General features: G+C 36.5%; 2 protein-coding genes across 6 annotated transcripts in view; one reads left to right on the top strand and one right to left on the bottom strand.

Annotated features, from left to right (window-relative positions):
- The window catches only part of LOC126873695 (tyrosine-protein kinase transmembrane receptor Ror), a 350,758-nt gene that overhangs the window by 228,732 nt on the left and 96,085 nt on the right, over window positions 1-25,941 (bottom strand). The gene's annotated exons all lie outside the window — the stretch shown is intronic.
- LOC126873698 (uncharacterized) overlaps window positions 1-25,941 on the top strand; it is a 38,576-nt gene that overhangs the window by 6,404 nt on the left and 6,231 nt on the right. Inside the window, exon 1 of one of the 4 annotated variants that reach the window (XM_050634829.1) lies at window positions 128-2,690. The exons of 2 other annotated variants lie outside the window; for them this stretch is intronic. In XM_050634829.1, coding sequence (XP_050490786.1) covers window positions 2,645-2,690 — 46 coding nt within the window. In that variant the 5' untranslated portion in view covers window positions 128-2,644. Of the gene's footprint in view, window positions 1-127; window positions 2,691-6,483; window positions 6,737-25,941 lie in introns of those variants that run through there. One more of the 4 variants, XM_050634831.1, reaches the window with a different exon arrangement.

Raw genomic sequence — 25,941 nt, 5'->3', positions numbered from 1 at the left:
GGAAACTACTCTCTTGCTACTTGGAAATTTTGAGAAACAAATTTCAAGTGGCTAAAACCACCAAGAAACCACCGAAACCACCCCAAAGAAGATGCTCGAAGCGGAGACATCCTACGAAAGCTGAACATGGACAGCGTTCTTGTCGCCACGTGACGACAGAATCTTGGTGGAAGCTCGTCTTGGCCAGTAGCTATTACAAAAGATTTAAATAGTCGCGCGCGCGACGGAGAAAGAAGGAGAGGGCTAACGGGCTTCAACAGCCATCCGCGAACTAGTTTTATCCGGAGGCTCAAAACGACAGGGATGTCTGCCTCTTTTCACCGAGACTTTCCATTTTTTCTCTGACGTCAGATCAGATACGTCCATTTTTCACATCAATATCGCGTGTCGTTTTATTCGAAAGTTCAATTTCCAGAGGATAGTTTGGCGAATGGATCGAATTTTAGCCAAGATTTTGTGTATCGAAGCTTACGTGCGCTGTTATCAAGTTACAGAGACATTTTGGCGAGAGTTAAAAACACTTGGACGAGGATTCAAGGAATTTTTGTTAATCGTTCATGAAAGTTGCACGATTGTTTCCACGATGTAATTGAAAATTGAAAATCGATCAGAGAGATTAGTTAGCGGTGAAGATTGTATCGATAGAACGTTGCTTTAATCGTGCTGATATAGTTTGCCAGTAGAAAGAAATGAAGAAATACTTCAACGAAAAAGAAAAATTAAACAGTGACTCACAGTTAATTATTGAAAGACGCGAATTGACTGCCAGTGAAAATTTCGTCGTGATGTGTTAATGCATTGAGACGATGCTTTTGTGAAGTTTAAGATGAATCGGAGAAATATTTTTGTGAGACGGTGATAGTGGTGATTATACTTAATCTTTGTGAACGTTATATTTCCTCTGTATATACTCTGTTTTTCGTCTTCTTGCGAGATATTCATATCTCTGTTGCATTTATTTTTTAACATAAAATTCATTTACTATACAGTATATTATATGGAATTTTTTGATCGATAGTCGATAGAAAATTGATCGTGTCTTTGCTTAGAGTGACTCGCTGATTTTGAAGATATTTTCTCCTTTTTTATTTTTATTTTCTTTTGAAATTTGCTTAGTACACACAGAACGCAATGGAGATGAAAATAGTAATAGATGATATACACGGCTATTTTTGGGAAATTTGTATATAATCTGTATTCTGTTTGAAAGTAAAGCTGCCTCGAACGATGCTTAATATCATTCAAACAAGATTCATGTGTTTTTCGAAACATTTACACTACCGGATGCAAGATTTTACTTCTGCTAAAATAATCTCGTGTAACAGCGTGTAAACACGTGATGTGATCTAATGTGATCCGAGAAATGATGTTTGGAAAGATACATATACTGATTGACGGAAATATTTCAAATCTTTCTCAGAATTATATAAGTTAAAAAGTTGTTGGTAAATTTTCCAAACCTCTTTCATAAATAATAATACGGGAAATGGTTCGTCTCTGTCGAAAGAACGAAGTTACAAGCTTTTAAACGTATAAATATTTGACATCCATATTAATAGATTTTCTTCTGTTATTCAATTTTTATGCCATTTATTTTTTCGTCGTTCATTGAATATTATCGTCGTTTTGCTAAAAGTTCGAAGTTTCTTACGTTAATTAGTAGTAGGACTTGGCACAGCTTCTCAGAAATTTTCTATCCGAGGAAATCATAGCTCGAATATTCTAAGGATTAAGCGGTCGAAGAAGGCAAACAACAACGATAAATAAAAAGATTGGATAGCTATTAAAAGCAATAAACACAAAAGAAAATTAATTCCATCGAAGAAGGAGGATAACAAAATTCGAAGCAAAGATACAATAACTATTAAAAGTAATACGGAAAATACTGTACGTAAGAGAAAGAAGAGCAACAAGTCAAAGCAATATATTACGATAATTACTAGAAACAACGGGGAAAATAAATCAAAACTATCGGAGAAACGGAACAATAACAAAAGTGAAGCCAAAAATAGGATAACTATTAAGACTAATAAAGAAGATTAAACTACGAGAATAAGAAGGAAGGAGGAGATCTTATGGATCATCAGCCGCAACAAAAATTCAATTTCCATGTAACTCTATCATTGCTCCGTAACTCCGTAAGAAAAGATGCAGACAATCATCCGGAGGAAATAAAGAAAGGAAAAAAGAGCAGGAAAAAGTGAAAAGAAGAGGAGGTGTAACATCAAAGAACACGATCGAGGGATTTAGAACAAGGACGACGAGCGTCAGAAGATAGCTCTGTTTCGACGTCGTGTACGAGATGAATGGGTTGCACGTTGATCGAGATCCATCAGAGCGAACTTGCCAACTTCTTCGCGACGAGGAAAACTGACTTCGCGCGTTCTCCTCCCGAAATCAATGGTCGTGACGACGTCGTTCTTCTGGTTGTTTCGCACGGCTCGTCGAAGGGAGTTTATTTGTTGACGAAACGTTGCCTCGATTATTTAATGACTCTTCGAGAGGATAATTTGGAGGCGTTGGAATCGACGTATCTGTCGAGCGTAAATCAACGCTCGTAAATCGCTATAATTCGCCTGGTGGCCCTGGCGAACCGTTCGAACGAACGAGAAATTTGGAATGGAGAGATGGGCAAAGAGACACAATGCACCGAAGAGAAAGGGGAAGAAACAAAGGCGAAGAAAAAGGGAGTACGTGATATCTTTCTTTCGTTTTATATTACGCGAGGATAATCGTGCAACGTAATGGTTTTCGCGTTGAAAGTAGTGCTATTGCTATAATGGAAACGGCGGTAGTAGTATCATAAAGAGTTTCTATAATGAAGTTACTATTGGAATGAAATTGATGTAGAAGAGAATTTTCCTTTATGGAAGAAAGTACGAGCAGATATCCCTTTATTTGACTTCTCTTTATTATTTCACTGAGAATTTTTTAATAGATAAAAATAGTATTTGTCTTGATAGACGTGGAAGATATGCGTTCCTTTACTTCGTATTTCCTCGTTTACTTCGTATTTCTTCAAAGTAAATGCAGTAGAAGCTAAATTTTAAATTAAAAGAAAAGGCAAGACAATCTTCTTGAGTTCAGAAAAGTAATCGTTGTAGATGATTCTGATCCTCCATGTTCGATAGTACTTCGTAATTACATATACGTATAGTAAGTAGCTACACTTGAATTTGAATGAACTCTTCAAGTGTTTCAGATCTTCTTCAAGCATGTCGTATAATTCGTTCTATCGTCAGCTTTCACACACCTTTCACCAATTAAATATCATACCTAATTAATTTGTTACGCATTCAATCGCATTCCTAATCATATTTACGTATCAAGTTTCCTTAATTAAGTGGCAAGCAATCGCAAACACGTACTTCCAATTAACCTTTCGATAACGTCAACGTGCTCTTATCGATCTGTATGCTTTATTCCTCTGAATATTTGCCACGATACCTTACAAACTATCATTCTTCTACTATCGATTAATACAATTTTCAATATACACAATTAGAATTGAATTTTTGGTAAAAATAAATATTTCTCTTTCCTATTGAAATATTTTTTCATGATAGTGATAATTCTTCGTATTAAATTTCTAGAAATATGTAGCGAAGTTCTTAGTATTTACTGAGAGACTAAGTTTCAACCAAATGAAATAAACATTTGCATCGTGATTCCACATCTCAGCTTCAGACTGAGCTTGAAACTTCAAACCACACTTTCCAGTAGATTTTAGTCTGTCGTAATTCCCATCCTCCCTAAGTATCTACACCTGTACACACACACACACATCCATAAACTCTCGTTGTATCCTTCGCTTTATCTTTCATTTCTATTAAAAATACTCCACGAACATTCCTTTCAATGTTATTAACCATCGCGAATTTCCACCGATAATCTCAAGGTCGAGCATTTCCTCGAAATGCCAAATAACTTGGCGCGATGCACAACTAAAATGGTCGAAATTAAATTTTACTATTCCCGGGGTTTCCTCTTCTCGAGCCCTGTGCCGCGTTTATCCACAGCGAAAGGGGCCGTGCGCTCATTTCGCCCGCGGCCCAAGTGGCGAAGAAAAAAAAACGAGAAAAATAGGAGGCGCAACGCGGAAAACCGTCTGAACTAATTCGGAAAAACCGGCGAGGATACGCTTGAAACTGCAAGGAACCAAAGCTTTCATGCTCGGTCTAACGGCGTCTCGCCTCGCAAAGACGTTTTATGGAAAAAGTTTTTAATATTCTCTCCTTCCACCCCTCGGATCTCTTTTCTTTTCTTTTCTTTTTTTTTTTGTTCTCCTCTTTACCCTGTTACGTTGCTGGTGAACGGAAGAAGAAGAAGGAAAAAGGAAATGGAAGAAACGAAGACAGGATAATGACCACTGGGCACAGGTGTATATGATTCTCACTGATAGGATCCACGTACACCTTGCGCCTTATTTTCTAGTCTTCTATCTACCGATGAAAGAGAGGTATCAGTCGGTCGTAAACAGAAAAGAAATTTTCCGCTGAGAGAATGAAGAGTACAATCGAGAAAAGGAATTAGAGAGAAGAAGGGGATGAGAGAGTCAGCTCACGGGAATCATCGTTTGTTCCTCGATATTAAACTCGGCCATGCAGATTTTTACAACCCCTTTCACACGCCCTGGGATTCTTCCGCGTTGATGGATGTTTCGTGGATCCGTTTGTCTTGCTTCCTTTTCCACCGTACTTTGAATACTACGCTCCAGTGTTTGGATAGGCTGCCGTAAATTTGATATTTTTTTTTATTTTTTTTTTTGTTGGAGAGAGGAAACTCTTTGTTCTGTGTAATTCGAATATTCATAATGATCATCTTTTGGATTGTAAAAGTTATTCGTTTGTACAGTTTCGGGATAGAAAACGTTGTTTACTGAAACTGATGGTTGTAGTTGTATTAAATCTAGAGTCGGGTGAAGATTTAATTATAACAGTCTTTTGTTATAATTAAATAAATAGAAAATTGTAATCGATTTTTGGGGGCAGAAGCTACCTTGTTATTACGTTTCAACAACATCCAAACGTAACTGTAAAATCTTTCTGTAGTAACGGCAGACGAGAGAATTCCACGAGCGAGTCACGTTGTAATTATATTAGAGTTTTAACGTAATTATCTGCAGTAATTAACGTTATTGTAACTTATTAAGCGCAAGTACCAATAGCAGCTTCCGCTGCGCTCTAGTTTCGCCTGCATTAAGGAAAATTTATTTCAGTTTAAGGAAAGAATTGCGCGATCTCCTTGAAAGCTGGATGAAGTTCTCTTTTCGAAAAAAACGCGCGGCTGAACTTTAATTTATCTGCCAATTTATTTCGAAGCAATTATTTAAATGAAATTAAAATTCTTCTTGTCTGTAAAAATCTAAAAAGCTTCTTGTTTGAGAAAAATGTTAGGACTCTTAAACTCTAGATAGACATTTCTATAATTAATTGAAGATTTTTAATTTAACTAATGTTCCTTCCTTCCTTCTTCTTCAGATAAGTGGACATATAACAATTTTTAAAAGAACAATATTTAATTTGAAGCATCAAGATTTACAACAATTATTCTTAGTATCTTTTTTCCTTAGTACTTTTCTTAGCTTTTTCTCTTGTGTTAAGTAAAAGTTTCAAATTTAAATCGATCTATTTTGTTCTCTTTAGGTAGAACTCTGAAACTTTAGGAAAAATATTTCTCAAACTTAAAAACTTATTACATAGATGGGAAATAAATGATCGATTAAAACTATAGTGGCAATTGTTAATTACTCTTAATTACTTTTATATCACGACGCAGTTTTATTCATATTTACTTTTAAAAAAATTCTTCACTTAATAGAAGCATTTTCCAGTATGAACAATAGTGCTCGTCTTTGTAAATCATCTTTGTTCAGTCTAGAAAAACTAGTTGAAATGAAATACGAAGTTTCTCCACCTCTAGAAAACCGTTCGTTTATTCCCACCTAATCTGCCCACCTACTCAACATTTCTACGAATATAAATTCTGACCTGGACACGACACTGCCACAGTTCACCGAATTATTAATCTTCGTAACCTAGAAACTATCTCAATAAAATGAATTTCCTTCGCTATTTCTTTCCCTTTAAAAACACGAACAATACGTTTCTTTTAATATTCTCACAGTTGACGTTGCACGTGAGCAACATAGCGCTTCAACAAGTTATTAACCAAACGACAAATGTATTTGTTCGCGATAAAAATTGTTCCAATTTTGGCGTACTACATAAAACTTTTTCACAAAAATGTGAGAAAAAATCCCACATTCTAAAAAGATATCTTATCACAAGAAGAACAAATTTTCCTGTTAAACGATCTACAAGTTCATGTTTCAAACTGAAGCACTCAAAACACAGCTTACAAAAGAACAACAGCGGAATGTTTTAATAATGGTAACAAAAGAGGTCGTGAAAAACGTAGAAAAAAGTTCCAGCGCAGGCACAGAGCAAATCCCGGTGTCGGAACATTCATATTCGCTGTTGAACGACGCCAAGCCGGTGCATCCTCGTTGCGAAAGCACGTGACTGCACCAGCAAAATTAGCATACGCGGCGAACGCGATCCGGCGCCGAGATCGTCAGAAAACTCGAGTTGACAACGCGACAATGAACCGTTCCCGAGAAGAAAAGCAAATCGTGATAAAACAAGCTGCAAACGTGCGCGATCCATGAGAAACGTTGTTTTCTTTTCGATCTATGACCGGTGGTACGTTGTTTGAACACGACTGATGCAAGACAGTGAGTAGAGTTTATGAATCTATCGATTGTTCGAGGCAAAAGTGACAAATCTATCGCTCTTCGTGCAAAAGTTCAAGTTTATTTTAGTTTAGAAGAGTTTGAGGTGGATATTCTCTGTTAGTGACGCATATGCTGCGTCGATTATGCTCAGTTATTTAAGTAATGCTGTTGACATAATCGTTGGATTGTACTTTCTTTGAGTTTTAATACAATATAGTTTAGAAGATAATGTGTTTGAAGAAATATTGTTGCGTAAAATATATATAATAGATAGACGTAGTAAATAGCAACGAATATGTTAATAGTAGTGCGAATTATCGCAAGAGTTTTCTGATACTTTACGGTTCTAAGTTTACGAAAAGTGTATTTTTCTTTGTGGAATTGATAGCTCGCGGTATATAGTATATGGCGGTATAATTTTGATGGTATGATTTTAACTGAAGTTTACGTTTTCTCGTGGTGGAAAGATGACAGATGGTTTATATAGGTGAGTTTACAGAAAATAGCATAGAGTGGAATTTGCTGAAGTTTATAATGGCGTGCATTGTCATGAGATTTTTATTCGAATCTGCAGTTTCTCAAAGAGTGCGAACCTTGGAAAGATATTGAAAAGTTTTATATAACAAAATGTAAATGTGAAAGAAAGTGTCTTTTGTGTTAGCGAGAGAGTAACAACTGACATTGTGGTAAAGTTTTAATTCAAGACTTTAATTTCTATTGTTTTCGAAAGTTACGTGTTTTAAGAGAATATTGAGAAATCCTATAAGACATTAATGTGGAGAAAACAAACTTTCTTGACGTGGAGTTAACGACAGATTGCATAGTTATTACTAGTAATGATATTCATTCGAATCTTTATCCTACCGAAATTTATAAACCTTGACAAGAAGATCGAGAAATTTAATAAATAACTAACGAAGAGAAATGTCATCTTCTTGTTGTTAGTTCGATGATGGTGAAGATTTCATTGAACAATTTCATATTTTCTAAAGATCCTTACTCTTAAAAATAACAAACTCGTGGTCGAGATTTGCACTTGAAGTAGAAGTTACGTCAATGAAGATCTCATCTTATGTTTAATTTTGGAGCTTAGGAAACTTATGAAGTTGAACATGAGAAAATACGATGACCAGCGCGATTCGTGAGTCATTCTACTAAGAATTCTTCACATAAAAAAGCAAACAACAAGTCATACCCTTAGCTGGTATTTACATAACCAAACCATCATTTTCAGTTAGAATTTCAAATGACGTTAATGTTTGTTTAGAAAAGTTTGAAGTGGATGAAAACGATGTATGGTGTGAAACACGTGGATAAAGGCTTGTTTCTTCTCCTGAACCATATATATATATATTTTATTTTATTTTATTTTATTTTATTTTATTTTATTTACCATACGCATATTTCAATTTTTCTTTCATACAAATTCTATATTTTAGTCGTCGTATAATTGTAGGATTAAAGTATTAGTTTAGGATTAAAGATGAAAACTTACATAACAATGCACCGCTTGAATTTAGAATTGCTATGATGATGGATCACATTGTCAAAAATTTATTCGACGAGGATGCAAATTGGTTACTACCGTGTTTCAGAGTACTTGATTAGGTTTCGTTAATTGTCCTGCAGGAACTTCGCATAGAGGAGTTAGTAAATTAAAGGTCTTTGTAGTCCTCCGCGAGCAAAAGCACGACTGTAATCTTGCCGAGTGCGAGGGAGCGTAATGGTATTATAACACTGACTAATTTTATAGACAATGGTAATGGTTTTTCTCTGCTGACGTGATTACTCATTAAATTGCAGACGAGTCACGTATTTCACGTTTAATCGCGATTATTATTGTCGTACACCTACTATCGATAATTTCTGTCTGTCTTCTCTCAGATTAGACGAAGGTTTTTCATCTTAACGTTTGAACATTGTGCGCTCTGTTGGTAAATAGCCTCGTATATGAATAAACCTTTGTATGAATAATTCTTTAATTAATTTTAAGAAGGGAAATAACTGTTAACCCTGACTATAAGAAAATCGCATAAAATGAAGGATCATAAAGTAGTAAAAAAATATAGAAGAAAAACCAAACAACTAGTCGTTCGAAACTGATCTTTATGCAAATGTTTATCTTTACGAATACAATTAAAGAAATAAAGATTCGCTATATCTATTAAACATGAAAACGAGTATTCTCCCTCAAATATTTTACATATCTTTACAAATTATATACATTCAGTCAGCTTCTGTACAGTGATACTTTCAGTTTCGTAGAAATGCATAAAAACCCGCGGATCTAATTATTCGACATCCATCAGAAAACGAAACAAAGTTAGAAACTTTGGGAAAGAACGAAACGCCGGTCTATAGAAATTTCCTAAAAGCGTAACTCGCCAACCAAATTCCGCGGGAACTACCTACCGGGAAAGTCAAACAAGCTTTGTGTCGTCATTTCGTCGTCTTTAAGAGCGCATTAATTACCCATTTGCCGACAAAAGCGGACAGAAATAACCAGCGACCCCAAAACCGCGCGTAATTTGCCGGCTCGTGGACGGAAAAATCGCCGAGGGCAAACGCGTTGTGCTATTTCCACGTGTGCTGTCGGTTTCTCGTTGCCGGTAGAAAACCCGTTGTCGGCTTTTGAAACGGCTTTGGAAACCTAACTCGGTCGCTCCACGGACTTGCAGCCTTCGGCTTGCTTGAATTGCGTTGCAATTCCACGCTGCGACGCAATCCTCTCGTCGTTCTTTTCAATTTGCATACGATCACGCCTCGACCGAGTAAAAATCGCGCAGAAACGTTGTCTCTGCCTGTTTTAGCTGAATTTTGAAGGTTTTCGTAGATTTGAAAGTGTACTGGCGTTAGAACGTTTGTCGTGTGTTTCTCATCGAATTTTCATGGAATTTTCTTTGATATCGTGTTTTATAGTATGTGGGGCGAGGAAGATTATATTCGTTTTATGTATCGTTGGTTTGCTAGGAAAGTGACGCAATGAGAAATTAGAGGAAAGATCTTTCAAACGAATGATTTGAGATAGAAGATTGTCAATTTCTCAATTATTTAACGATCTTTTTAAGTGATTGCAGCATAGATTTATTCAGCTGCATTTGCAACTCGTCCCGTCTAATCACTGTCTTCGCAGTTGCATCCCATTTAGGTTAACGAATTGTAAATTCGTCTGACACTCGTAATGTACGCATAAGATAATTTCTACATGCTATCTCCGTGATAAATTAATGTTACAGAGCCGAGTTTGAATTTTAGATGAGATGGTTGTTGGTTTAGCGAATCGCAAGTTACATCTAAGGTTGACATACCCTTAGTTGGATTCACACTCTTGGTTTGCATACTCTGGACTGGTTTTGCACTCCCTTTGAGTTGAAACTCTGCATACGCATTTCGCCTGTCTTTCTCGCATTTCTATATCAATTTTAAAGAAGTTTCTCTAACTTCTTTTATCGTGTTAGTGACTATGAATGCAACCTTAGAATATAATTCTGTGATTGAAAATATGAATTACAAGAATTAAGTACGAATAAAAATGAAATATAACGACTAATATGAAATTATATGCATCTTGTTGCGAACGAGTAATACATTGCCAACCAAATGTCCGGAATCACTATGTGTTCCATAGGAGCCAAGAATTTGAAGAAAAATAAGCTTCAACTTCAACTGTGCCATAACTTTTTTATTCTACTGACTCATTGGCAGACGTTCCAAACTTAAACGTGCAGAGTAAAATATTGCTATATAAAGCCATATTAAAACCTGTTTGGACCTATGGAATCCAACTATGGGGAACAGCGAGTAATTCCAACATAGAAATTCTTCAATGATTCCAATCAAAAACTCTAAGATCCTCAATAGATGCACCTTGGTATGTTGCCAACAAAACAATACATCGCAACCTTAAGATACCTATAGTTAAAGAAGAAATATCCAAATTCGGTAATGGATATAACATAAAAATTAACAACCATCAAAACCGACTAGTTACTCAATTACTTGACACGACGGATCAGATCCGCAAGCTAAAAAGACATTACTCTCTAGATTTAAAGATTAGATTCAGCTAGAATCAAACATACGATAATCATTTATTATTCACGTTACAGTACCACGCCAGAATAATTTACTTATAATTCTCGATGAGAATGGATTGTAAACTACTTCCAAATAAAAAAAATAATTTTTTTTAATCTCTTTCACAGTTAGGATAAATGAAATAGCGTAGGTGGATGACGTGGATACAAAGTGGAAGTTAGAAAAATTATTTCCTATGCAGATGTAGGCGGATGTTCAGAACGATAAAAATATGTACAGATGTAAACATACAACTAGATACAGTAATGAGTCACGTCGCTTGACCATTGTTAATTTTCAGAAATACATAAACTCTTTGTAAATCTTACAATAAAATAAGAACTCTATAAATAAACTCTTTCTAACAAGTTTTCTTAATGTTGCACGTATCTAAAACAGCAAATTTCTTCTTCCTTAACATGGTTTGTGATAGATGGTAGGTGAAAATTGAATAGATGCTAATATTTGCCCGTTAAATTGAAACTTCCAAGAAACCTAATACCTTCGAATCTAACCTCGTAAAGAATACATTTCCACTAAAATTATACATTTTCCTCGGTGTCTCTCGCCAGTGTAGCAGCCCACGTTTTCCGAAAATTCCAAAAATAGACGAAATTATCTGAAACGTAAAACTCGTGTATCCTCGGCGTTCGGCCCTCCCCGTGCTAGAACAAACTAACAAACATCGCTACGGCGGATTAAACGTGCTGGGTCAACGGTAATTTCGCCTTTTGACAAGTTTTCGCCTCTCGCGGTAGCGCGGCGGCGTTTCGTTATCGTCCAGAGAATGACCGCCATAAATTGCCCGAACTGCGAGACTCTCCTATTATCCCGTCGGCGCGCATTTAAAGTTCCCCGCCAAAGTTCCTGGTGAACTCGGAACCGACCATTATCGCTCCGCCATTATCATTATCATTATCATTGTTATTATAATTATCAGTACTATTATCGTTAATATTATTATCGTCTATTTCTTTTTCTTAAGATGCGCCGATGTTTATGGTAAATACGGAATTATCGCCAAATATTCGCCTTGTCCATCATGTATTTAAGAAATTTTGTACCAATGACCATGTGACCAAGAATAATGATTTTTATGCGCCGATGTGTCTCTATTTTGCGTAGAACGTTAGATGTGTTTTATTATTATCATTGCTTTTTATTTCTCTTTTTTCATCTTTTGATGGATGGATTTGTCCACTCCAAAGTGCTTCGACCAAGTTAGGACGAGGCGTTGAATTTTCTTGTGTGTAGGGAAGGGTATTATTATTTGTTATTAGAGCTTTAGGTGTGTTTTATTGTTATTATCATCCCTATTTATACTTGTGTGCTTTTGAAGATTACATGACGTGTTCGTGTTCACCAGCTCGTATCTATATTCTCGTGTTATTGTCGTAGCGTATTCTCGACTATTGCCGCTCTTTCGAATATCGTAGCTGATCGTACGTTTGAACGAAGGTGTGTCTTTATACCTAGTGTTTTAAAATAACTGGAGAAATTCTTTGTTTATGAATGATAAGTATGACGGATATAACCATCGGTAGTACTGTCACATTCTCTTATTTCCATTGGTGTGAATTTTTATTGCAAATGGAGTGTGCTTTTTCATGTTTTCTCGTTCCTTTTGCGTAACGCACGTATCATTTGGTACCGTAACGTCGACTACGTAGATTTTCTTTTCTCTTTTGTAATATAAATATATCCGGCCTGTTACATGTAACTGCATCTTATCGATGTGCATTGCTTTGTTCCAATCTAGTTTATAATTTCCATTTTCAACTATCTTTTGTAGTGTGTATTTGTGTTATTGTGATTATTATTACTTTACAACGAGAACTTATAATACTGTATTATTGCATTATTACTTTACGAGAAGTTGCGATATTCGCATTTCGAAACCACAACAGAAACTTTGTCGAGTAAACGTCATGACCAGAAGTTCGAAGGGAGATCTATAGAGGAAGCTTCGTTCAAGGGTTTTCAAGGGACCATCGAACTTACTGGGGCTAAATTATTTTGCCTGTCGCGGATTTGGATCTCCAACATTGCCGACTGACTTGTCGGACAAGGCCTGCGTATTCCACGTTTTCTACAAGCGTGGTCTTTGTCTTTATATGCGCACGTGTGTATACGTGTAGAAGGGTGTCTACATGTATATGTCGTGGTTGCAGGAAATTGGGTAATTCTGTTTCGAAAGTGGAGTTCCGTGAAAGAGGGAAGCCCAGTAGCAGGGTAGTTTGGCTTGGAGTAACTTGGACATTACATTGTTTTCTTTGGAATTGCGGTGGCTCGCTTTGAGCAGACACTGTCGAATGGCTTCAACACGTGGTTTGGATTTTTCAGCTGATTCTCTGATCACTTTGACGTTTTGAATTTGAAGTTTTCGCAGTTCTCGCATTCTTTCGTTATTTCCTGATTATTTGCCAACTTTTATTTTACGATTCGACGTGTGGACTTTTAGATGTGATTCATAGCCTTTTCAGTTTCTAGTATTTTTTGAGATTTTCTGTGGCTTTTTCTGTGATTATTCTTTGGATTTCTCTGGACTTTTATTTCTGATTATCTTACGAATTTTTGTCCTGATTTTCTATCTTCCCTGATTTTTCTTTCGTTATGCTATTTGCCTCTTATGATCTTCCACTCTCTACCATTTCAATATCCTTTAACTTTCCACTGATCATTCTTCGAATCTCCAACGAGATATTAAGTTTACGTAGATTTAATTTTCTTTAATTATTCCTTAATTATTCTATATCAAATATATTTATTTAACATTTTCGCTACCATTGACGCATATGTTGCGTCATCATCGCTATATGGGTATTATTTAAATATGGGTTAGTACTGCTTTACATTTACGTGTTTCGATAGAACGACGCAGAAAGATAAAAAAGACAATGAACGATATATTTTAATAGTACTTTACATACCAACGAGAAAAATATGAAATTTCAGAAAAAACTTATTAAATATCTTTTCACTCGATTAATGAATAAAAATTACGTTCTTCTGTTCCATACAAAGCTTCATATACCAGTGCAACGAGTATTAAGAGTAGCAGTTTGCTCCAAGCACTGAGAAATCCCACGCTTATAGTCAATAATGAACATAGCGTGGCTCTACACGAACGTTTCTGTTTTTCCATGGACGTTTCTCGGAAGAAAGAAAAGAAAACGAACGCTACCAGCACAGATTGTCCACGATTCCACAGTAAAGATTAAAGATTCAATGAAAGCTTGTCGTCTCGACATTTTACAAATGCTTTCCGGGAACTACTCCTCCAACTTCTTCCAGTTAAAAATACCGACGTCGGTGATTATTCAAAAGCGGGCAAATGGGCATTTTGACATGGTCATGCTTGGGAACGACGTCATCCAGCGTTCTATGGAGCTCCATAACCGGGAATATAGGGTGACTCACTTAGACAACATCAATCTAATTTGCAAATTTGAAATCATAGATATAAAATACAAAAAGGGCAAAGTTGTGGAATAAGTAAAGCAGCGAGCTTTCTAACACTTTTTTAAGCTTTCTAGCATTTTTTTAAACTGAGAAACAGGAAATTCAGATTGCAAAGATTATACAGAATCGTGGATTAAATAGAAAGCAAAATTGTAACATCTAAGTGACGAAGCAACTGATTTCTAGAAAATTGATATTCCCAGAGTCTGGCGAATTTTACATGAAGAAGAATTAAGTGCATAAGAGATGTAAATTTCGAGTAAAATCTTGGCTCGAAAATGGCAAATATTTAAATTTCTGGTGTCTCGAATATCTAAACATAGAGGAAAAATCAAGCGGAAATCCTGTAGAGAAATGATGTTTATGTTATTTTCTCTGTGCATCGTTAGAAGTGTAGTGATCACAATTGTTACCACTTTCGTGCTGTATAAATATACAACAATGATCATGTATAAGCTGACTCGAGAACAACATTTCTAAACACCCAGTTATTTTGTATACAGAAATATACCTACTACGATCAGCAAGAAATGAATGAAGATATAAATGGAAAAAAAGGAAGTATGAAAGTTGAAAAAAAAAATTACAGAAAAGCGCAACTAATTAAAGTGGAATTTTTAAGGGAAGTTACTTAAATGTACGAAAAAGTACGAATAAGGAAAAATACAAAAACTCTAGTTTGATAAAGAAATGATTAGATCGCCTTGAGAAAGAAAGTGTTTAGAAAAGGGCAACAGATTAAAAGGAAATCAGAATATGTTCACTGCACATAGCTGAAACCAAAATTTCGACACTGTGGCAATATATCTTGCATGAAGCTCGTCAGCCAAGATTTATCGATACCTACGTGATACCGCCTTTTCCTACAGGGACACCCTGTACGCTTGCTCCGACGATAATTTAGTGTCAAGAGAACTGTAGTGGTTGTAAAACTCGAGCGTGCAGCAATACCTCGAAGCCTGTCTGTTGCTTGAAACCATAAACAACGATCTCTTATTTCGACGACATTCGCTACGTCTGTGTTTTTCGCAGGTGCAACCGAACGTGCAATAAACTATATTCGACAAAAGAATATGATAGTCGAGCCGAGGAACTAGGATTTCTGCCCAAGACGCCATAACTTGTCTGAAAATTGTCGATTTACGCGACACGTTGATTCTTTCGAGTGTTGAATAGCAAACGAGGACAACCGGGGCTACCTCCTTCGCTTTCCAGATTGCAAATCTTGAAAAGTATGAAATGTCAATGCTTGCCGATTTTCTGATTTGCATATTAATTTTACATTTGTGAAAAATTCAGTATTAGAATTTTCCAATAAACTGAACGATAAATTCCGTGAAACTTCAATTCACAATATTATCGATTAACCTTGTATATCATTGCATTCATTATATTTTCTATTTTTCATGTAAAAAAAGGTACATTCCATAGAGAATAAAATAAAATAAAACAATGTCGTGACGATGAAGATTGTTTTTTGAAATTAACGTTTGCTTGTAATATTAAATGCTGCAATTTAGAGAAAGTTTTCCATAAAGTACTCGATAAAGAGTTTGACGAATAATCTAAAATAAAATAGAATAATGTGGTGACGATGAAGATTGTGTTTTGGAACTAACGCTTGCTTGTGATATTAAATTCTATAGTTTCGAGAAAGTTCAGGAAGCTGAACAAGGCTTCTCACTTTGAACACGCAAATTTCGAAAGTTCACGCTGCCCTGGACACGGTAAAATTCGAAGATAAGATCGATTTCTAAGTAATTCTACTTTGCACGACTACTTAACCGGTCCTTGCTTTGAAGTTAGAAACAGCCAGTGCTTCATCGAAGATCCATCCTCTTATAGCGAACTTAGCGGATTAGGAAACTTACGAAGATCCTGAAATATGACGCCGTGGGTGAGATGTAGATAGGAGCACTACTTTAGCCTTAGAATGGAGAAAATCCTGAAACGATCTATCGTAGAAAGCTAAAGTTAAATACATTAAATTACGACAATGAGCGTTGAAGTTAGATAACATTACCATATCCAAGGATTACCTAATTATTAGCCTGCTTTGCATTTGAAACAGGAAAATGTGCATAGACATTGGGGTTAGGACTGTTGTAAATTTTCACTCATAATCCATTAGTTGCCACGATTAAACTGTGAATGTGCATGAAAATTCACATTTTTTTTTTTTTTTTTTAGTATAACGTAGGAAAGAAAATTCAAGAACAGATTTGTTTCTCCCATCAAATATCACAATGAGCTTTATTCTTTTTATTTGGATATTTTATTTAGATGAATTGGCTTTTCATTCGTTTCTTTACTTCCAAATTTCATATAAATTTGATCTGTTTCATTTAGACGTACTTATGTTTCATATTTGACGTTTATTTGTGTTTTAGTAATTATATTAGTACGGAAGCACATGGAATACTAACGCGACGATTTATAAAAATTATTTAATCACACAGAACTTGAAAATATGCTAAATTAAACGTACCAAGACTAAACGTATTTTAAAAGACGATGATATCAATTTTTTAAAGTAGGCGAGTCTTGGAAAATCCATTTGATAAAAAGAAAGGAATAAAATTCGCACGAACGTAGGTTAAAAATAGGTATAGAAATTCTAAAAGGCAGACGGAGATGCAGAGAACCAAAAGTACATTCGAATGTTTCTGAGTAATCTAAAAATGGAAAGAAACACTTCAGCCAGCGAGTTTCCACGAGGATTGACTTTAAGATGGCACGCAGGAAACGGGACGTCTCCGTGAACGTCGAAACAGGAAATATCGTCTGATTTATAAGCCCTGGGAGTAACCACCGACTACCTGGAACGTTCGTCATTCTGTCAATGGGACGGTTTCCCTGGGGCGATAGTCTTGCATACGCAACACCGTTAAAAATATAGAACCACTTACTCCATCATGCCAACTTTGAAGAACACCTTCGGGAAGAATATGATGTTTCCACTATTTTCAATTAAATGGTTTTGGAGATTCAGTATTAGACTGTGGATTTTTATGCGAATTTATATTTTTACGAACACTCGTAAAGAGGCAGAATCTAAACAGAGGTTCGTTTCGCCTATTAAAAATTACGACGAATGTTCTTTCGAATAGTGTACGTATCTTTGTATATATTTTATTTTAAACTTTGTATATTAAATTTTGCATAAATGCGTAACAACTCACAGTTTATGCATTATGTATAAATAACACTATTAAATCTCATTTATATTTGATTTTGTCAATTTTGGAAATAGGTAAATCACAGGAAAATATATCATTCTACCAATTTTAAAGGCACAGAGGATATTCTGATCCTTCTATTTTGAACTAAAAACTGCGAAATTTACGGGGATAGACATTTATAAATGAAAACTGTCGTATCGCATTTACTTGATTTTATCTACTTTGAAAATAAGTCACAGAAGAATATTCTGTTTCGTCTAATTTCACTTGCAAAGATTCGAGAACTACGAGAATAGATACGTATAAATTGAAAACGTCACGTTACTTGCTCCGTTCTGCCAATTTTACAAATACGTTCCAAAAAAAATCTTCTGTTCTTTCTATTTTGAAGTGAACAGTTTGAATAATTTTCGAGAACGAGTAGGATATAAATTGGAAATGTCAAATTCTCTCCGCTCTGCCAATATTGTACGTACGTTTTAGAGAAGAATATTCCATTTCTTCTATTTCAAACCGAAAATCCAGAAAACTCGATGAAAACAGGTATTCATTAATGTAGACAGACGTGAGTCTGAATCGAGGTAGAAATTATCTGCCGTACGCGAGATCTCTAAATTTTAATATAAAGTTCGTCAAAATACAATTAGTATGAAATTTTGCACCAGTCGTGTGTAGGTGATTTTAATTCTTCGTATAAAAATACAAATTTTCATCGAATTCGATAATCTCACGACTGATCAAATTTTAATATAAATCTCCCTTATTTAATGTAAAACCGTGATCTCTAATTGTCAATTTGGAGTATGAGATACTTGACGGAATCGTTTGTTTCGATCACAGAATGGTTGAATTCAGAAAATAAATAAAATTGGACATATATATAGTTGTAGACTAGAATACGTTTGATCCGGAACAAGCATATTCTACTAACTTCGGAAAATTCTGCTCCTCTTATGAACCTCTAATTATTCTAACTCACATTGGCTATAGAAGTTACTATAGAAACTATTCTTCTTTCATGACATTAGACTTTAGAAAATTTGTTTAATCTCAACTTAATAAAATATTATAAATTGACCAACAAAGGACTTGTTTGATACTCCTAACGAAAACTTGAAACTTCAGGGTTTTCAAGATAGATTACTTATAAAACTAGAGGACACACGTTATTTCACATAGGGTGTTTAACCAAAGCTGAAGAACCAAAAGGTATAAAGAAGAAAAATTTTGTAATAATTATATCAAAGTTTCCACGAAAGTTTTCCTGAGAATTTGCAGAGTTTCAAAAAAATAGACTCTTCCTAAGTTACCGATGTCTCCTGCGAGAAGATAATCCAACTATTATACATAGAATCTATAATTTCTACTAAACGTTTTTTCCGAATTTCGTTTCCAAAATGAAGAAATCATATCCGCCTCAATTGCAGATCTATCGATATCATTACGATCCGAAAGAAAACGAAAGTGTATCGATAAACCTGATTGAAAACAGGTTTATACTAAACATTTCCGATTTAAAAAGAAAGCTAATTAAACATTTTCATTTTACAAAAGAATAAACCGTCTCGTTTACGATTATAAGTTACGTGTAATATGCTCGTAAATCAATTTTAAATTTATAATTAGCATTAAAAATTTCAGAAGAATGCTTAAAGGTAGAGACCGCGAGTCTGATCAAAAACAAGCTTATTCTACTTAAAACCATCCAACTGTCGAGCCGTTAGAACTTCTGTTTCAAGCCCATCCGATTCATCGAAAGTTTAGCAAAATACGCTAAAATGAGTATAAGAAAAACATAGCGAAACTATGTATCTTACAGAGAACAGAGTTACTTCGCTCGAAACTCGCGATCATTGAAACAACGATATAATAGTCGCTTCTCGAAACGACCAAGGACGCTGCAGACACAATAAAACGGCAATTAGCGTGCTCGAGAAACCGAGTCTCGATTCATCATTGGTCGATCTCGTTGAAATATCAACGCTTCGAAGGAATGCTCGCCGAGGCGGATTAATCTTCGCGCGGGAGGCGACGAGTTAATTAACGCGGGTTATAAATACGAAAGGCAATCTGCATTATGGTAATCGGTTCCTCGAGTTTCCTGCGAGCTTGCCACGTCGTCTCGCCTCTCTCAAACCCGATCGCGATAATTTACACGGGATATTGGCGTGATCTAATTTTGGCCGCTGGCAGACGCCCGTGTCACGTTCGATTATAAGCTTACAAGCTTATGGCTTAGGACCGACCGTGCCATTAAGCATAGACGATCGGCATTTTCCCTAGTAATACAGTTACTGTCGTTGGTGCAATCTTTGCAGGCTCTATGAAAGTCTTTCATTGACAGATCAGTTCTTGTTTTGATGCGAAATAAGCGAATGCAATGGAAGGAGATTCAAAGTGCAGGATTCTGTTCTCCTCGGTTAAAATGTCCTATCTATTATTTCAAAAGATGCAAGGAAACCGAAGATTTGTTATTTCTTTGTGCTTGTAATATAACCCAATTTGAATATCATAAGTTTACTCGGGTAATAACCCGGGGAACTTTAAATATTTCAACGTATCGTGAAAAATAAAGAGATGAAATGAGAATGGGTAGAAGCGCAAAGAAATGTAAAGTCTGCGGTTTGGAATTTCAAATTTCAAAATTCCCGTTGTTTCAGCTTCGGTAATCGATCTGAAATTCAGAAAATCTGACGTTCTTTCTTCTAATATCTACAATTTCATCGTTATCGCGCGTTAAATTGAATGAATATCATTATACTTGTTACTATTATTATTGTATTACTCTTAATTTCCACTTTCTACATTCTCAACCACGATATCTCACGATACCACGATGAAGGATTTCAATAACTTTTTTCATCTAAAAATATTCTCAATTACATTTTTTCCCACGTTCCAGCTCGTAATATTTAAAGTGTACGATTTTACATTCGAAAATAAGAATAGGCAAATATAGTTTCGAACGTCAAAATTGAAATATTCCCACTGTTTTCGAACCAAATATTTAAACTTGTTACCTGAAATGTAAAAACTCTGGCAATTTTGCCCTCTCGGTAATTCACATCAAAATGAATATCTTCTGACCCTATTCGTTTTCTCTTTCCACCGTTTTTCAATCGTACACGCCGCAATAATTCCAATAATTTCATCCCTTTCAAAATATTCGCTCAACCGTCATTGCAAAAAGAACCTGTTCCAACCAAATCTCTGCACATCTTTCGGCTCGTTATGTCCGAAATCTAAAAGTTGAAAATCGAGGCTGAACGATTCTCATTAGCTCATTAAAAATGAATATTCAGCGCACCTATCCCTTCCACTGAATTCTGCTGTTTTCCAACCACACCTCGCGGCAGTTTCAATAATTCCTAAAAATATTCACGAGCCGCTTGAACCATCCACAGAGACCGTCATCCTAAAACCCGGTTCAACTACTCTCTATCTCTGCCGATTCTCTGGTTCGTTAACATCGGCCGTAAATATGACGGGCAAACAGGCGCGAAGTTTTCTTGCGGAGGGGCGCGCGATCAATCAAGCCGGGCTTACGCGATTTCTTGTTTTTAGCTCAAAGGGGAGGGAAAACACAGCCCACGGCCGTTTCCTCGCCGTTGCTCGACGTTCGTTTGCATCCACGGGACGCAATTTCCATTTTTCAAAGGGGCCAACGTACGCAACCCAACCCCGATGGAAACTTGACGAAACCAAATACGCGGCTCGCGCTGCTGCTTTGATCAGTTTCTTCTTTAACAGAGAGAACGCCGGCCTCCGTGTTTCCTCTCCTTTTTCCATCGAGCATACCAATCTCCGAGTTAATGTACGTCGTCTCTGTTTATGTACCTCTTCCGGTCTAACGCAGTTGCGATCGACAAAACCTTCCCTCGCCGGTGAAATAATTAATATAGAGCTGGGACGGAGAACCACGAGCTGCGTTTTTGTTTTCTATGATTTGGTAGGAGGCAGTACGGCGAAATACGACGGTTGTCGTGGCAATTGCACGCTCAAGTCTCGCGTTAATTTGACAGGAGTTATGTGCACCATTTTCTGATCTGGACTTGAATTAATTGGTAGCATGTTTAGAGGGTAAGAATGGTTTCAGCCAGGATAATATTTTAGGGCGAAAGGTTGACAGGGTCTCGTTAATCCAAAGTTGGTGATTTTGAATTGCACTTGATAGTTGAGAGATAATCTTGCATCCTACGATTTTCACTAAGATCTGCGTATGGAATATATGAGTCCGGTTCGAAGCTTCTGGCTAATACTGTACATTGTCTATGTCGATAAGATAGTTTTTAGACGATGTTGAGCAATTTTCGTATTAAATTCGTTCGTAAGACGGTCCCGTTGAAATGGAAGCAAAGGCAACGTTGGAAAATTTTGCGCGTTTGAAAAATGGCTGAATGTTTCAGCAGATAGAAAAATACGACGAAATAAGGAATACTCGGTGCATGACAAACTAGCGTTACGAGCCGTGAACACGTTCTTCCGTGTCATCTTTACAAATATCACTCCCACGGAGCCCTGACATTTCGCCAACGCGGAAATCCTTCTGGAATAAATAACTTGCTGGAAAGGACGATGTTACGCTACGATATTCGCCCAAATCGGCAACATGTTCACGTTTTAAAACAGCTAATTGAAATAGAAATATTAAAGCATACCTGGCAACTTGAAGTATTAATTTGGTAAAATATATTTTTTCTGACATTTCAAAGTAACAATCGTTAATAGGTAGATATTTCCTTCGATCCGGATATATTTAATAAATATTTCTTCGCAAATAAATCTCTACATAAAACAAGAATTTAATTCTATATAATTAACCTATCACTATAGTTAACATACCTATTACCACGGTATCAAAATCACTCCATGCACTAAATATAATAAAATAAGCCACATCCCACAACATAATACAAATAAAATACTATGTATAAATAATATAAATAAATAAATAAATGTAAGAACCAAAGAAGCATCGCTTATCATATAGTACAATTTCCAACGAATTTCAAAGAACCGTAGCCTATCTTCAACAAGACAAAAACTCACTATTAAAACATTCTACATAAAACTAGAATATATACGTCTTGCAAAACGAATTTACATACACTCGTAAACCCAAAGTATCGTCTCAAGACCGCGAGATATGATGCTTATAAAAGTCATTTAGCCTGTAAATACGATCGCACATTACACGCTAACATCACTATGATTCATCCCTAGTTACGATCTCTTTTCACAGTTATATCCATTATACTCGTCAATCTCCATGCTACGTAGATACGTTTCGGCCAATAGACAAGAAACGTTTCGAGTTTGACTCGACTCGACGCGACGTGGCGATTCGTCACAAACCCTTGAGCATCACGACATCGAATGAAACGAGAATATCGGTGGAGGAAAGGTTTCTTGGAAGAGATGCACAAGAGGGGATACAGCGGGGATGTAGAAAAAGAAGAAGCGGAAGAAAAAATGCAAACGACCGAGAGATAGAGGCGCGAGATTTAATAGGATCCAAATAGCCGTTGGTGTCCAGCCGGAAAATCCGAATTTATGAACCTCCGGAAGGATTTAATTTATTTAAATTTCCAAGCGGCCAGCGCCGTTTTAATCCTGATTTACCACATGGCTTTTCTTGTTCCACCATGCAATGGGCACCGCGTGCGGCTTAAGCGGCCTGTTATCACGCGGCTGCTTATAAAGCGTGTTTGCGCGGCCGATAAGCGGCCATGAAACCGGACTGGCAGTTTTCGAACGCGGAGATGGATAATGGAGAACGCGCGGCTTCCGGTATCAAACGTTCTAACGGTTTTATGATAGGTACATGATCGGAAATTTTTCACACAATCTCTGGACTGTTTCGAAGGATTTTTTTTTTTTGGTCCTACTATGATTCACGAATTTCTATATTTCAATGTCGCTGTTATTTTAATATGCGATATTTGTACTGTTTTAAGGAAATGCTTAACACTAAAACTACCGATGGTTAATACGAAGCTATTTCTACCAAAAAACGGTCAAAATGACTGTTCTTTAAAAATAACTAATAATAGAATATTTTTATATTCATTGATTTATTACTTTCTTACAGGAGGAATTCCATGTTATGTAGTACATTTTTGGTATTATTAATCCATCTGGGACCATGATCTCTAAACGAGGGTTGACATATTTATAAAATTGTAGAACCAGTCAATTTGGCTGGTGTGGTATTTCTAATGTTAGCATCTAGCGATCTAGCGATCGATCCGAAATTTTCCTGATAGCTGATATCATCATATCGAATGATACGCGGTAAAAATTTGAAAAAACGTGTGGGGGTTGTACAAAACAAGGAAACTGGTTAATTGGGGATCGATAAACAGGTAGCAGAACCCTGTTACACTTTGACAAGTATCAGTCATTTTAACTGGTATTAGTATAAATAGCATTGATACAAAATTATTTCGAGTTTGAATACATAAAAAACAAAATAATATTCATTCTATTATTCTTTTAGTTATCGCTGCAAAAGTTATTATATCATTGCGGAAAAAAATGTAACATAAAATAGAAATTCTAAAATAAAATTGTAAAATCAGTCAATTTGACTGATGTGGTAGTTCTAATGTTAACACAAGATGGAAACGGGAAATCGTGCATTCCAATCAGACTTTTGTCACATCTTGACCAAACCAAAATATATATATATTTGTTACAAAGAACGTAGCAGTCGTTTATGGTCACGCTTAACTTTTGTATTATTCCAGGCTTTCAAAAAATCTGAGCAAATTATTAGTCTTTGTTATATCATAAAACGAGTTTTCAAGTCGAATAATGGAAAGATTTCTATGTTCCACGATCCATTCCATGTCCATGATCTCGGAGAATAAGCAGATATTATTGTTTCAATTCTCCTAAACTTCGTTATTCCTAGACAGTTTCCAATGACAAACTATCAAACCGATCATATTATTAACGTTTAACGACTTTGATCGTATCACGTAGAAGACACAAGAAATGACGAAATTGACAGATCACCGGTGATCTCCTCGCGTCGCGGTTCGAACGTTTCACAAATAACATAAAGAATTGAACTTTAGATATAGTAGTAAAATGTATTGTACGAATCGAACAGAGTGACGGTTCAGAGTGTTAGAACAGAGAATGTCCAGAGCTGATTTTAGGAAGGTTTACACACTATGGGTTTGGCTCCTATGGAGGGGGTGTCGCCAGTAGTGTCGCCGGGGTCCAGGTTAGAGATGATCATGCTGTTACTGTTTTCTGACACTGGAACACTCTCTACGTTGTTGTTTCGATGACCTGCGGGATGTTCGTTAGAACCCTTTGGTTTTTCTGTCGCTAATTTATGGCTTTGTGACAATCTCCTAGCTTAAAAGAGCAACAATCTACGATGCACGCGCAAACATATGGAAAACAAAAGAATCTTTCAGATTAGAAAAATAATGTTGGTGCAATTTTGGATCGCAGCATCCGAAGCAATTACCAAGAATCGGAATCACGTTTACGAAAGCCGAAATCAAGCCTGACGGAACAACGCGAACTTCCCGTACTCCTTACACAGTAACTTCCCACTTATCGTCACAATCCCTTCGCCAGACAAGTGGCAGGCGAACTTCCTGCGCACCTGTATCTCGAGACGCGAAGACAACCGCAGTTCGCGTGTTCCCTCTAAACACCGAGCTTCCTCTACGATGAGGGAGCATCGCATTAATCACTCGAGAACGGCCAACAGACACAATGGAAACAATCCATGAAGTCCATCTAATCGACCTCCTAATCTCCGTTTCGCCGAACGATCGATCAAAAAGCGCGCCTTGGAAGTGCGCGCGTAGGACGAGAAGAACAAAAAGCAGAAGAACGAAGAAAGGAAGCCTCGTTTTATCGCGATTTTTCATTTATTTCGCGGCGTGCCAGCCTTTCGTCGGTTAGATTAGGCTTTGCCGAAACTTTATTCCTATCTGCCGGCTAAGTAATTTGAAGGTCTCTCACCGTGGGTGATTTATCACCAGTTCCTTGACGCACCGAAAGACGAAGGGTTAGAGATTGTTGCCAGGCCTGACCAATGATCGATCGTTTCGATTGGTGCAACGGACGGTCTGTCCGTTACCAGACCGGTCAGATCGTGATTAAGTGATTTCCACGAGAAAAACGAGTTCCAAGAGAACACGTGGTGTAGAGTTTTCCGAGCATTTTCAAGCGGATTCAGCATCGTTGAAATGAGCTTCGAGCCTTGATCTTTGAGAGTTCGAGTCGTGGTTTAACACGTAAATGTTCGAAGTCAGTGGGTTCGAATCTGCAACTGTAAGAGCCCTCCTAGTGTACTTAGTGCTTGGGCCTTTGAACTCGAAGAATCTTTAAATTATTGTGTTTGTGTAGGTGGTTCGTTTCAAACGTGATGAAATTAATTGATAACTCTAATTCGTGTTTTTGACACAATTAAATAAAATAGTCGCTCTTCAACTTTCGTAACTCCTTTTATAC

Source organism: Bombus huntii, chromosome 15 (assembly GCF_024542735.1).
Source record: "Bombus huntii isolate Logan2020A chromosome 15, iyBomHunt1.1, whole genome shotgun sequence".
Classification (NCBI taxonomy): Eukaryota; Metazoa; Arthropoda; class Insecta; order Hymenoptera; family Apidae; genus Bombus; species Bombus huntii.
Note: the sequence above shows the minus strand (reverse complement) of the source record. Positions and strands in the feature narration are given on the sequence as shown.